Source organism: Dasypus novemcinctus, chromosome 21 (genome assembly GCF_030445035.2).
Source record: "Dasypus novemcinctus isolate mDasNov1 chromosome 21, mDasNov1.1.hap2, whole genome shotgun sequence".
Lineage (NCBI taxonomy): Eukaryota > Metazoa > Chordata > Mammalia > Cingulata > Dasypodidae > Dasypus > Dasypus novemcinctus.
In genome coordinates this window covers 61,298,572-61,313,127 of record NC_080693.1, presented here as the reverse complement: position 1 = coordinate 61,313,127, position 14,556 = coordinate 61,298,572, and the positions used below count along the sequence as shown (strand labels likewise).

General features: G+C 57.1%; 1 protein-coding gene across 7 annotated transcripts in view; it reads left to right on the top strand.

The window, feature by feature from the left end:
* Nucleotides 1–14,556, top strand: part of ZNF385C (zinc finger protein 385C) — a 51,898-nt gene that overhangs the window by 14,131 nt on the left and 23,211 nt on the right. For 6 of the 7 annotated variants that reach the window (XM_058284262.1, XM_058284259.1, XM_058284263.2 and 3 more), the window contains exon 2: nt 8,860–9,111. In XM_058284262.1, the coding sequence (XP_058140245.1) occupies nt 8,862–9,111 (250 nt within the window). In that variant the 5' untranslated portion in view covers nt 8,860–8,861. Of the gene's footprint in view, nt 1–527; nt 591–8,859; nt 9,112–14,556 lie in introns of those variants that run through there. The other variant, XM_058284260.1, reaches the window with a different exon arrangement.

Here is a 14,556-nt window from a genome sequence, read left to right as displayed (position 1 = left end):
TTAGAAAAACAGAAATGAATAATGGCACAGAACTGCCCTGGCGGGGGCTCAGGTGGCTAGCTGGGGAGGGAGTTTGGGGAAAACAGTTCAATATAGCAACAAGTGCAGTGTTACAGGGTGCCCATGGATACATGCAGGATGGGTATTCACATCCTCAAAGGCTTCCTGGAGGAGGTGACTGCATCAGGGGAAGAACAGTTGAGGAAAATGGTTCTCTCTAGCTGGGAGTGGAGACCTCTTAGGAAGAAAGTGCCACATTTACCTGGCTGTGGAAGGCGGGTGCGCTTTTACACATTACCAGGGTGCAAATCTAGGACCAGCAGGTGGGCATGATAGGAAAGCAGATCTCAGCTCCCCAAACGGATGATCCAATAATGGAATGGGCTGTCTCAGGAGGCAGGGAGCTCCCCATCATTGGTGGGTTCAAGCAGAGGTCAGAAGGTGACTGGGCAGAGTGGCCACAGAAGGGACAGGCTGACCTCTAAGATCCCTTCCAAGTCTCAGCAACTGCAATTCTCCATGGACAGACGCTGGACGTGCATGGTGAGGAAGAGAGGTGTGACTGGATCAACTGGATCGGGGACGGCAAGGTACACACTGTTCCGTGACTGTCACTGACGCCCTGGATTTACTTTTTTTTTCTTTTGATAGCTGCTTTATTGAGATAGAATTCACATACCATACAATTCACCCATTTAAAGTCGAAATGAATTCATGCCATCCTTCAGCAAGTATTTCTCAAGCAGCTCTTAGGTATGCTGGGAAGGTCGGGGGGGGGGCGCGTTCCAGCCTGAGGAGACAGCGAGGGCAAAGGCCCTGAGGCACGGACAAGTTGGTGGCCTCAAGGAATGGGAAGATGATGCTGGGAGACTAGATGCCACCCAGTGCCCTCCCCCGTGGGTGCCACCCCATGGTGGGAGCTCCTCTCTGATGACCTGGTCCACAGGAAGTCTGCCCAGGACACAAGGTGGGAGAGCAGCCCTGACACATCTTTGTTTTGTTTTTTTTTTAATTAATTAATTTATTTATTTTTTTAATTATTTTTTTTTAAATTACATTATGAAAAATATGAGGTCCCATTCAACCCCACCGCCCCCGCCCCCCACTCCCCCCACAGCAACACTCTCTCCCATCATCATGACACATCCATTGCACCTGGTAAGTTCATCTCTGAGCATCACTGCACCCCATAGTCAATGGTCCACATCATAGCCCAGACTCTCTCACGTTCCATCCAGTGGGCCCTGGGGGGATCTATAATGTCCCGTAATTGTCCGTGAAGCACTATCCAGGACAACTCGACATCCCGAAAACGCCTCCACATCTCATCTCTTCCTCCCGTTCCCCACACCCAGCAGTCACCATGGCTACCGTTCCCACACCCATTCCACATTTTCTCTGTGGACATTGGATTGGTTGCGTCCATTGCACACCTATGTCAAGTGAGGGCTTAGATTGCACATGGGTACTGGATGCACTCTTCCCGCTTCTAGTTGTAGACACTCTAGGCTCCATGTTGTGGTGATTGACCTTCTTCAACTCCATGTTAGCTGAGTGGAGTAAGTCCAATAAGTCAAAGTGTAGGAGCTGAAGTCTGTTGAGGCTCTGGGCCTGGGTGTCATATTATCAGTCCAGAGATTCAAATCCCCTACATATATCTTAAACCCAGCACCAACTACAATTCCAATAAAGTAGCATGCAAGTCTTGTGAAAAGAGATCCCCTCTGAGTCCATTTCCATCATGCAGAAACACCAGCTCCAAAGAAGGGCCATCTGTCATGGCAGTGAACCCCTTCTGCCATGACCATAGAACCCGTGGGTCTCTTTATCCCTCAAAAGAACCAATACCTGGGGTTGTATCTACCTTATCTGTCTCTTAGACTCTGTTCAGTTGTACATAGGGGATGACACATCTTTGGATGCAAGAGCCGTTTCTGTCCCTGTCTTTGGCTCTCCCTCTCACACCCTGCCCCCACCTCAGGAGGCCATGCCACCAACCCCCAGCCTCCCGCCCTCTCCTGGTTGTGCACCCACTGTGCGCCAGACCCTGAGCTAGGCTGGGCAGGATCAGAGATGACCCCCATCCCCACCTGGGGAAAGTGTCCCCAGCTGGTTCTCTGGAGGCAGTTCCTAGGAGCAATTTGAAGTCTCCCACTTGGGACTCATGTTCTCTGTGATTTGGGGCCATTTACTTAACATCCCCAATCTTTCGTTTCCTGGCCTGTAAAATGGGGACCAAACCACTCCCGGCAGAGTCTATAGGAGGACTGAGTGCCATCCCAGCCTGGCACCCAGTAGGTGCCCCATGTGTATCAGCTTCCTCCTTCTCCCTGAGCTGTCCCAGGAGAGAGGGGTCAGTTTGCAGGGGGTGGCGATGGGGTCGCCTGTCCTGGCCCAGGATCCTTCAGAGGTGACCAGTGGGCTCCCCTCCCCTTCCGAGGCCCACGGGCGCTCAGCGGCCGGCCACGGCCACGGCCACGGCCACGGCCAGCCAGGAGTCTCGCCGAGGCAGCCAGCCTTTCTGCCGGGAAAGTCTGGGTCTCCGCTCTTCTCCCTCCCCGGGGATCCCCACCCAGCAGCCCCGATCCCGGCGCGCGGTGCTCTCGGGTCCCGCGCGGGGAGGCGCGGCTCCTGGCACCTGCTCGGCGCGGGGCCGCCCGGGGGCGGGCTCGGGAGAGCCGCGGCTGCCCCGGGACGCGCGGGGCCGGGGACTCGCCGGCCGCACACCTCTGGGAGCCGCGAATCCGGAGCGCCCCGGGGGAGCCGCGGCGACGCGGCCGCGCACGGGTCGCCAGGGCTCTTCAGGTAGGCGCGGGCGCCCGGCCGGGGACCGCAGCGCGGCTCCCCATCTCGCACCCACGCGCCGCGGAGGCTGAGCCGGCGGGAGGGGGCCTGCGCGCGAAGTGGGCGCGGGGGGGTAAGTGCCTCGGGGACCCCCACCCGCTCTGCGTGTGAAGATGGGGAGAGAACCACAACTCACCCGGAAACGGATTGTTGTTGTCCTTGTTGCTGGGGGAGAGGAGGGGTCAGCAAGGGTGACGGTGAGAGCTCCAGTTCCCTTTCGGGGCAGGGAGGCTCCCCGGGACCACCGGGAGGAGAGGGTGAAACCCCTTCAAGGAGGGACTGTTCTCCCTGGAGACGGCCTGGACCAAATTACCCACCTTCTTTTCCTAAGGACTTTGGAGGATCCGAAAAGCAGCCCACCCCATCAGCCCCCGAGATGGAACAGAATGGAAGGGGTGGGGGAGGGGACAGTTCCTATGGCCTTTGGGTGAGCAACAGCACACCTACTCCCTCTTCCCTGTCTTAGGAGGTCTCCCTGTTACTGCCACGCCCGGGCCCCCCCCACCCATCGGGCTGCCTCGTCTTCAGCAATGGGCACCCGGGACCCTCCTGACCTGAGGAGGTGACAGCATTCCACCCCAGCCCAGGACCCCACAGCCTCCTCCCTCTGGCTTCCAGGACTCACTGCCCCACCTCCACTTGGGAGTGCTGGCTGGGGGGCCATCATGGGCAGGGAGTGGAAGTTGGGGGAGCCAGCCCTCCTGGTCCCATGGGGAGCTGGGCCAAGAGAGCAGACGGTAAACACAAGGCTGAGCTGGGCGAGCACCCTAGGCCCAGGTGTGCATTCGAGGAGGGGCGTGGGGCAGACATCTCCTCGACCCACTCCCATGCTGCGAGTTATCAGTTTCCTAAGCCTTGCCTATATGCAAGGACAAGAAAAGGGGGTACTGAGGCTAGCACTTTCTCCCTACCCCCCCCCACCACCTTAGAGGCAGCTGCCAGAAGAAATACAGGTTAGATAGCAAGAAGGACTTCCTGCCTGAACACAAGGTGACTTGAGGGTCTTTGGGAGAGTCTCAACCCAGGGGAGGGAGCCCTCTTACTGCAGTTGTCAGGAGAGAATGAGGCCCTCTGGAGCACCCACCCAACAGGTGGGGGGCAGTGACCTCATCTCTGGACCGAGGCTCTCCCTCGCCTCTTGTGCCCTTTCTCTCTCCCTTCCTTGGAATTGAGGTGTTGACTTTCAGCACTCCTTGGGCAGCTCACTCCTGGGAAGTGCCAGGCTTCCTCTGTCACCACTTGGATGGGAAGACACACCTGGCTGCTTTGGGTTTGCCCAATGGAACCCCCACCTGGGCCCCTGGCACCTGGACCAGCTGTGGCTGAGCACTGGGGCCTCCTGTTCTGGCAAAGTAGGGGTGGTGGGGAGATGGGGGGTTGGCACGGCTGACGCCACTCAGGCCCTTCCACTTTTTTAGGTGTGTGTGGGGGAGTGTCCCTGGCTCCTCTGGGTGGTCTCAGGATGTGACCCTGGGGGACCCCAGCTCTCTGCATCCACAGGATGGTTGGGGTGAATGCCACTCTGTGGTGGCCACACACAGAGATGGCTTGTTCCCACTTCCTCATCCTGAGAAGGTGTCATTTCTGGAAGAGGGCAGTGGAGAGGTGACAGGGAAGAGAGGCCAAAATGCCCAGTGGGGGCCTCTCCGGGGCACTGCAGAGGCAGCCAGGCCCGGAGTGCTCACACTCGGCTAGGGCAGGACCAGGCAAGGCCTCTCTTCTCCCAGATGCTCCCCTCTGCAGCCGGGTTGCGGGGGAGGGGCAGGAGCCCATACTCCTGCTCTTGACCCTGTGCCAGGGCCCATACCCCTTGCGGCAGCGAATGGGGAAACTGGCTCTACTTACCTGCCTCTCTTCACAGCTGAGCCTCAGTTTCCTCGTTTGTAAAGCCTCACAGGGTGGTTATGATGAGTAAGGGAGGGAATGTTTCTAGGTGCCTGGAAGGTAACAGGGTGCTCAACCACGGGCGGCTCTTTCTCCATACCACCCTGCCACTCCCCGGCAGCCCCTCCTTAGAGGCAGCTGCTCGGTGTTGTCACTGCAGCCTGCAAAGGACCTATGGGATGAGCCCGGCCCAACCCCCTCTCTTTAAAGTCGGGACACTGAAGCCCAGAGGGGCAGGGACTGGCTCAAGGTTGGCCAGCCAGCCTGGCTCCCTTCTCGGAGGCAGGGCCTGGGGCCTGCTGGGGAGGCCAGAGGGTGGCTGTTGGCAGACAGGAGGAAAATGCCAGAGAGTAATTGGGCTCATTAAGGGTTTGGTGAGGGAGCCCTTCATGCCCCGCCAAAGGCTGGGACAGCCTGGAAACTTGCTCCTTGTTAACCCTGTGGGAGATGCAGCCCTGTCCCCAGGATCACCCTTCCCTTTCCCCCCATCTCTCTTTGGGAGGGCAGGCCAGGGAATTCCACTCCCTTCAATGCCTGAGGACCTCACCGAAACCCAGGACCCTGAAGTCCATGCGTCACCCAGCCAGAAGCGGTGGAGATAGGGCCCAGGAGCCCTGCCCGAGTGCCCCATCCCCTGCCCACCCCTACACACGTGAATGGACCCACAGACGGGTGGGCCGACAGAAACCCTGGCCCCCGTCAGCTCTCCAGCTCTCATGGGAGCTTGCCTTCAGCTGTGTGGCTTCCGTGTGGCCTCACCCTGCACTCTACCTGCCACCGCTCAGGGACGGAGGGAAGGGGCGGCTGGGGGAGGGTGCGGAGGACAGACAGGTAGAGGCAGGCTCTTTTTCTCTGCTCTCACCTTGAACTTCCCCAAGTAAGTTCAGTTCTCTCCTTTCCTTCATACCCCCTTCCTCAGAGCCTCTCTTGCTCTGGCCCCCAACTCTTCCTGCCCAGGTCGTGGTACCTCCCTGCCTGGCACCTGGGGCCTGACCAGGGCAGGGCAGCTTCTCTCTGAATCTCGACGCCTCCCTTGCCACTGACCCTCAGCAGCTGAAATTAGGGTTCGGCAGGGTCTGAAAAGAGGTGGGATAGAGCAGCAGCTAACGACTTGGGCTCTGGAGTCAGACAAACACAGGTTCAGGTCCAGCCATAAAACCTCCGGAAGCCTCTTCTCTAATCAATGATAACAGGTTAAAAATAGTGCCTACCTCATGGAGTTGGCATGAAGTCTAAAAGAGATCTTGTGTGTAAATCACCTGGCACATGGTAAGCCCTCAATACGTGGGCTATTAATATAAAGAAGTAGCCTAGGCAGCGGGGTGGTGGAGAGGGAGGCAGACGCTTCTAGAAGCAGTCCTTGCACTGTCATTCCAAGGTTCTTTGAAGCAAGTCCACTCCCCAGCCCTGGGGCTCAATCTCCTCATCTGTTAAAGAGAGTGCAGGAGCCAGGTCCTACTTGCTGTAGGTCCATCTAGGGTGACTCAGCCCGGTTCTGAGCTGCTGATGCTCATGGCAGGGGGTGGACAGACCTGTATGTGTCCTAATAATTGCTCACCCCTCCAAATTTTCCATCTGGGAGCCCTAGCTTATGGGGACCTATTCAGCTCCTGGGCAGTGGGGGCAGGGGGCAGCTGGGTCAGGCAGGGCAGGCCATAGCAGGCCCAGCAGCCTGGCGGGGGTCACAATTAGCCCCAATCCAGGCGGACCCTGTGAGCCCAGAAGCTGTATGTCACGGCAGTTTAATCAGCCGCTTGGCAGATACTTGTCTGCACTCTTGGGCCATGTCCCCGGCCTGCCTGTCATAAATTGCACTGGGATTTTAAAATACCTCTGTCCCCTCCCTGGCAGGGCAGACAGTTCTCCGTGGCATGGCCAGGAAAATCTCATTCCCTTGAAGCGTCACCCCTGGCAAGTGGGACACTCCCCACCTCCCACAGCACTTGCACCTGGGACCTCCTTCCTGCTAGGAGGGTTGGGAGAATATTTGTGAAGGCAGGAGGACAGCCACGGTGACCACCATGTGGAAGTGAGAGGGTACAGAATGTGGGTGGGGGACTCCATGCCACATCGGGGAGGGGGAAGCTTCTTACAAGGTGGTGGGAGCCACCGTCCAGTGTTGTGCCCTCTGTGGAAAGAACCGTGCCCTGGGCCCCAAGCGTGGTGCCCAGGAGCCTGGCCTGGCTCTGAGGGACAGCCTAATCGCCCCGCGAGCATGGAGGAGTGAGGGTCTCCCCTGCACACGGGGGTACCACATCGCGGCCTCTATCTTCCTGCTGGTTGTTCCCAGCGCCACCTGGGGGGTATTTCTGGTACTGTAGCTGCAGCCACCTCACCCCACAGCAGGTGTGCCCTCAAATCACCAGGCACCTAGGACACAGAAGGATCAGACCCACGGCGAGTCTCGGATATCCAGGGACAGTCCCATTCCATGATATGGGTACAGTGACACCCACACTGTGACACATCTACACCATGACAGGCACGGAGTGAATGGCACAGATTTACCTTAACAAACAATGGGTAACAGGGACACCCACGGTGACCCAAGTACACTATGACGGACATGCAGGGCCACAGATGAGGTGACTCTACTCACAAGCTACAAAACACAGATACACTGCAGATGGATAATAGCTGATTTTATAGGACTCTAGGAAGTGTTTTACCTAGATTAGCACCTCTAATCCTTACAATGTGCTTATGAGGTCAGGTGGAACTGTTGATTACCCCCATTTTACAGATTCACAGAAGCAAGAACTGAGGTTCAGGTCAAATAGCCAATAAGTAGCAGAGCTGAGATTTGAACCCAGGTGGGAATCAGTATGAGCTGGTGCTCTTAATCAATAGGCCCCTCTTTTCAAAATGCAGGCCCCATGCAGAGAATGTCAGACACGTGTTGTGCGGGACCATTGCCCTCCCTTTAATCACCGTTAATCAATTTACCAGAAGCAGGGGTGGGGTCCAGAGACTGCAGGTGGGTTCTTGGCCATGGACTTGTGAAATGAATCCTCCTTGATGAGATGTGGGCGCCCCCTCTTGGTGTGTGGCCTTCCTTGTGAGAACATTAAAGCATCCCTGGACCCGCCCGATTTGCAAAATGAGCACGAGCCTAAGAGCACAGGACACATCCTTCAGGGAGAGGCGAGCTCCATCACCCCTTACCCAGGCCCTGGCCTTGGCGTTCCCGCAGGCTGTGAGGGAGAGGCAAAGGCCCTGCCCACATGAAGCCTCCCGTCTGAGGCAGAGGCAGGACGCACACGCACAGATGCAGGAAGGGAGGGACAATTGGCCCAGTTCAGCCTGAGAAAGGGAGAAGGGCAGCCCCTGCCTGGAGCTGGTTTGAGGCAGGTAAGTCAGGCAGGGAAAGTTTCAGAGGGAGGTGGGCAGGAAAGACTGTGGAAGACATGAAGCCAGGGACCGGGAGATAAGTGGGGGCCCTACAGGGCTCAGGATGATATGGGGTACGCGTGTGTGCACGTGTGTGCAGGGGCTGTGTCCGCCAGCCCAGGCAGCAGGGCCCGGATCTCTACAGAAAACACCAACTGTTGGTTGCTACTTCCTGGGTGGCCAAGACAGCGGGGGGCCTCTGGAGTCATGTGGGGCAGGGGTTTGGATGGCTTCACACGCTGTCACCATTTGTGAATGTCACCAGCCGGACGCAGGGTACAGAGAGGTTGGGTTTCCTTAGTCATCCCCGCGGCCGGCAGCTGCTGCGTCTCCAGCAGGCGCCACATGCCTGCCTGTCATAGGATAAGTCAGCGCCTGCTGCGGGGCTGAGAACAGGACTCTGGCTTCCCAAAACGTGACCCCACTGACCTCGCCGCTGCCCCTGACTTCGTGCTCGCCTCATCTCCATGACTCGAGTCCCTGTCTCGAGTCTGGCTCTGACACCGTCTCCGTCACCAGGTGTCTTGGCCTCCCCAGGTGTAGACGCTTTCAGATCTTCCTGTACCTTGATGCCGCTTTACTGGAACTAGACCCCCTTATGCTCTCTTTTGCCATTCTTGGTTGGGGGGCTCTGAAACCTGAGATTCAGAGGGAATGCAGGGGTCAGGCTTGAACCCCTCTTGCTCCTTCTATGTATCTACAACCTCTCTGCTTTCATCTTATTCGTCTCCATCTGCTCAGGTATGAAGCGGCCACTGAGTCCATCTCCCTCGGATAAGAAGGATCCCCCCTTACCTGGAGCTGCCGAGTGTCCTCCTCATCCCCCAGAACCACCTAAGCCCAAGCGAGAAAGGAAACGGCCGTCGTACACGCTCTGCGACGTCTGCAACATCCAGCTGAACTCGGCAGCCCAGGCGCAGGTGCACTGCGGGGGGCGGGCCCACCAGAGGCGTCTTCGGCAGCTCAGCCTGGGAAAGACCCCCTCGGGGCCAGGTCAGTGTGGAGGGGAACTGCCCCCCGCAAGCTTTGGTGTGCGCCCCCAGCGCAGGGTCTCTCTGCCCTGTGTCTGAGGCCTCCCTCTGTGGGGTCCCTGGGCCCGAGGCTCGCCTCTCCCTGTCAAGGTTTGTTTTGCATCTGGGCGACCTTTCTGTAGGGTCTCTGGCTCTGAGGGTCTCGAGGTCTGGGGGCCCTCTCTGTGGGGTCTCTCAGGACCAGGGCCCGGCCCTCAGCAGCATTTCTCCAGCCTGGAGCTGGCCCTGGCAGGGATCGTCTTTCAGACAGGGGCTTCACCCGCGGGTATTCCAAGCTCCTGCGCGGGCCTCCGAAGGCGGGGGACGGCCAGGTGCACAGCGCTGTGACCGAGGGACTGGTCAGCTTCTCTTCCCTTGTCTGCTGGACTCCTAGCCACGATTTCTGCTTCTCCCTGCTTGGGGTGACTTTCCAGAGGTTTGGCTGTGAGCCCTGACGGGGCAGCTGGCTGCAAGCAGATTTCTGGGGGAAAAATGGGTGAATGCATCCGTGAGTGTGATTCCCACTGACAGGCCCATGGGAGCCACGGGGAAAACAAGAAGAGTCGAGCTGCTGGCTGGCAGGGGAGACAGAGTCAGAACGAGGTCCAGTGTGGGGAGGCGAGAAGGGCCGGAACCGGCCCCTGGCTCCTGCGCAGGCCAACGGAAACCTGCCTTGTAACCCGTGCCCCCGGCTTTGCCAGTAGGCTACATTTTTATTTCAGATGCCCCCCTTTTTTGGTGAAAATTCTTGGGACACCCCTACATTCCTCACACCAGGATGGGGTTGAGGATAAATAAGACCCAGTCTCCTTGCCCCAAGACAGACACAAAATGAATAGAACAGCGTTGTGAGTGCCATGCTGGACATACCCTGAGGGATACAAAGGAGAAGGGGTGGCTCGACCTGGGAGCACCAGGAAAGGCCCCTGAAGGAAGGTGGGGGCACTGAGCCCTGGAACAAGGGTGAGGGGAGGAGGGCATCGCAGGCAGTGGTCACTGCATAAGCAAAGGCAGGGCCCTCCCTGAGGCTGGCACCAGCCCCTGCACCCAAGCATCTGGGCTGGCCACCAAGGGCACGGCTCTGAACAAGCGTATCCGACCACATGGGCCTCTCTGGAGTGTGTGCACGTCCATCTGAGTGCAGAAATCATCCATTAATTCATCAAATCCTTACTGACAACCCACTAGGTGCAAGTTGCCGTTTCAGGGGTTCCCGTTTTTAAAAAGCATCATACCTGTGTGTTAGGAAGGCGCTGGTTCCAAGATAAGAGCAGGCCTAGAGGTGTGTTCCAGGCGCTGTGAGAAGTCAGAAGGGGGCGAGATGAAGTCTCAGGAGTCAGGGAGTGCTTCAGAGAAGTGACACTGCAGCTGGACCGGGAGAGGGAACCAGAACGCCAGGCAGGGGAGACAGCCCGTTGGAACGACCGAACCACCGAGGCCTGCCAGCTGACGGCTTTCCAGGAGCAGTGAGCCGTCCTGAAGGGGACATGGCAGGAGAGGGGTCGGGGCTGCCTGTGGGGGCCTCGCAGCCATGCTGGGCCTTTGGCCTTTGTTCCGAAGGTGTTGGGAGTCACTGATTTTAGATGTCTCCAGCAAGGGGAAGGGCAAGACTTGGGGGTACATGAGAAGGAAGGGTGGGAACGGAATGGAGGAAACATTGTGGAGGCTTTTCTGTAGTAGAACCAGTGAGTCTTGACGTGATGGTGGAGGCGCCAGGGACCACTCTAGCTTACGCAACACCCTGGAGGGCTGTTCGGTTATCTGAAAGGGGGCGCTGGGAGGGGGACAGGACTGCAGGGCTGGAGCTGGGGTCGGGGAAGGCAGTTGGGATGCTGAGAGAGGCCCTGCCCTCTCTCCTTCTGCGCCAGGCCATTGTGGGGTGAGCAGGTCCCATGTGAGGCGTGAGGAGAAAAGACCACAGCTGCAGAGTGCCCTGACCGGGCGAGGGCACCTACAGGGACACTGTGCGCCTGGCTGCCTTCCTCCCACAACTCCCACCCCTGAGGGCTGGAGACATGATGCCTGGACTCCAGGCCAAATGGTTAGATCAGACCTTTCGATTCCTCTGCCCGTCTATCCAGCCATTATCTCTCTCTCCAGTATTTCCTGAACCCCACCTGAGCCCTGTATGGGAATCCCCAGGCAGGACGCTGGAATGCCCCATTGCGTGGGTAATCGGTGCCTGCCCTCTGGGCACTCTCCTATCCTCAGCGGCACCAGGAATCTGTGTCTCTTTTTGTTGCGTCTTGCTGTGTCAGCTTCTCCATGTGTGCAGCACCACTCCTGGGCAGGCGGCACTTTGTTTTTGCGCTGGGTGGCTCCTTACGGGGTGCACTCCTTGCGTGTGGGGCTCCCCTATGTGGGGACACCCCTGCGTGGCAGGGCATTCCTTGTGCGCATCAGCAGTGCACCTGGGCCAGCTCCACATGGGTCAAGGAGGCCCAGGGTTTGAACCGTGGACCTCCCATGTGGTAGAGGGACACTCTAACCACTGGGCCAAGTCCGCTTTCCTCTGGGCACTCTCAGTCCTGAGGAAGAGATAGACCTGGAAGCAGAACCAGATCTCTGTAACAGCATTGCCAAGAGGAGTGGACCGTATTGTGGGAACACAGGGAGGGACAGTTGTGCCTATAGGCCAGGGGTCCTCAGATTTCTGGGAACCCAGTAATTTTGGGGCTCCAGCCTGAGAACCTTTTTTTTTTTTTAATTTTTTATTGATTTTGTAAAAATATTACATTAAAAAAAAATTATGAGGTCCCATTCAACCCCACCACCCCCACCCCACCACTCCCCCCCCCCCCCCCAGCAACACTCACTCCCTTCATCATGACACATCCATTGCATTTGGTAAGTACATCTCTGGGCATCTCTGCACCTCATGGTCAATGGTCCACATCATGGCCCATACTCTCCCACATTCCATCCAGTGGTCCCTGGGAGGATTTACAATGTCCAGTGATTGCCCCTGAAGCACCATCTAGGGCAACTCCAAGTCCCAAAGGCGCCTCCACATCTCATCTCTTCCTGCCAGTCCCCATATCCATCAGCCACCATGTCCACTTTTCCCATTCCAATGCCACCTTTTCTCTGTGGACCTTGGATTGGTTGTGTCTGTTGCACCTCTATGTCAGGAGGAGGCTCAGATTCCACATAGATACTGGATGCAATCCTCTTGCTTTCAGTTGTAGGCACTCTAGGCTCCATGGTGTGGTAGTTGTCCTTCTTCAACTCCATCTTAGTTGAGTGAGGTGAGTCTAATAAATCAGATTGTAGGAGCTGGAGTCTGTTGACGCTCAGGGCCTGGCTATCCTATTGTCAGTCCAGAGATTCAAATCCCCTAAATATATCTTAAACCCCAACACCAACTACAATTCCAGTAAAGTAGGATGAAAGTCTTATGAAAAGAGATCCCATCTGAGTCCAGTTCCATCACGCAGAAACACCAGCTCCAAAGAAGGGCCATCTGACATGGCAGTGAACCCCGTCTGCCATGACCATAGAACCCGTGGGTCTCTTTAGCCCTCAAAGGAACCAACACCTGGGGATTGCATCCACTCCATCTGTCTCAAAGGCTCTGCTCAGCTGTGCACAGGGGCAATCCTTCTGACAGCCTCCAGACTCTTTTTTAGAGACTCGTAGCCATATAAACTCATTTCTGCTTTCCATTTCCCCCTTACATTAGGTCAGCATTTTAAGGTCATGTTATTATATGTAGACAGGGATATTCTGCTGATCTGCATTGAATCTTCAACTCAAGGTCATTTTCTAGTTCCATCTTCAGCTGGTATTTGGTAGTGATCCCTCGGTGCCAGGGAGGCTCATCCCCGGGTGTCATGTCCCACACTGGGGGGAATGCACTGCATCTACATGCTGAGTTTGGCTTCGAGACTGGCCACATTTGAGTAACATGAAGGCTGTCAGGAGGAAATTCCCACAGCCTGAGAACCTTGTCTTCACAGGGCTATTCTGGGCCATGACTCACCAACACCCACTCCCCCTCGCCCGGGTTCCTCCTGTTTCATTGGCTCTTTGAGAGCTGGGGGTGGGCGAACCTCCAAGAGGATACCTACCCGTGGCCCTGCAGGGGTGGGGGGTGCTGTCAGTCATTCTGAACATCTCTCCCCTTTGCCCATGGTAGGGCCAATGCTGGCTTGCTGCTCTCAACAGATAGCTTTAGCAGAGTGCAGAGCCCTTGGGTTTGGCTGATGGGAGAACCCTCTGGAAAATAGGGAGAACCATGTCTACTTTCAGGGTTGTTGGGACACTAGAGGCTAATGCATGAGGGGCCCTCAACCCACTGCTTTGTTCCTAGACCCTCGCTGTCTGAGGCTCCACGTCACTGAGATGGGAGATGTCACCCCTGGGTCACCCGTGCAGCTAGGAGGGGCGGGTTTTCCTCAGGTGGGGCGCTGAGGGAGGGGCAGTGGGGACGACCCAGTCAGGGTCAGGCCCGTGGAGGCCTCCTGGAGCTGTCCTTCGAGTAGGGGCCTGTGGGGCTGGTGGCTTCCAGTGACAGGCTGCCCCGGGCAGTGAGGCGGGACCCTCTCCTGCTCATGTTCCTGAGACTGTGTGTGGGGAGGTGGGGGGACATGGGTGGTGGGCAGGGGTCTCTTCCCTTTCTGAGCTTCCCGGCCAGTGCCCTGGGTCAGAAGTCTCTGAACCCAGCAACACCCAGCTTCCTGAATTCTCACCTCCCACTGAGTGAGCCTGGGACACGTTTGAGGGGCACCAGATGGGGAAACAGCAGGTACCCCACACTTCCCCATCTCCCCTTCTGGTCCTCCCCAAACTGCCCTGCTCACCTCCCCTCTGTCTCCCACACAGGAGCCTTTTCATTCTTCAGGAATGTGTCTGGAGCATCTCTCACCTCACTGCCCCTCCCAGGGGGCTGTGGGCAGCAGAAGGCTGAGCTCAATGTCCCTATTCACCATCGGACACACACACACCCTACACAACAATCGTAGGTGTTTCATGAACATCTGCGGAGAGAAAGGTTTGCTTGCTCATCCCTCCTAGCTGTGACCTCTGATGCAGCTGCTGGGCTAGCACAGGGTCTAGAGGGGACACCTGGGCAAGGAGCTGTGCCCCACCTCCAATCCCAAGCTGCACAGCTGCTCTGGAGCTGAACTGTTCACAAAGTACTTTCACCTTCAGCATCACATTCCTTCCTACACATCCATCCTGGGAGAAGATGACCACATGCCGTCCTCATTTTACAATTTAGGACATCGGGCTCAGAGAGATTAAGTAACATACCCAACACCACACAGCTGGGTTCGGATCCCAGCTTTTCTGACTCTAAATCCCCTCTCACAGGCTTCCCTGTATTGGCAGGGATGGAGCCTTAGTATTTGGGGAGTGCAGAGAAGGCAGGCAGGCTCCCGGGGCAGAGGATTCCACATGACCTTCAGGACTTACGGTCTCTTTA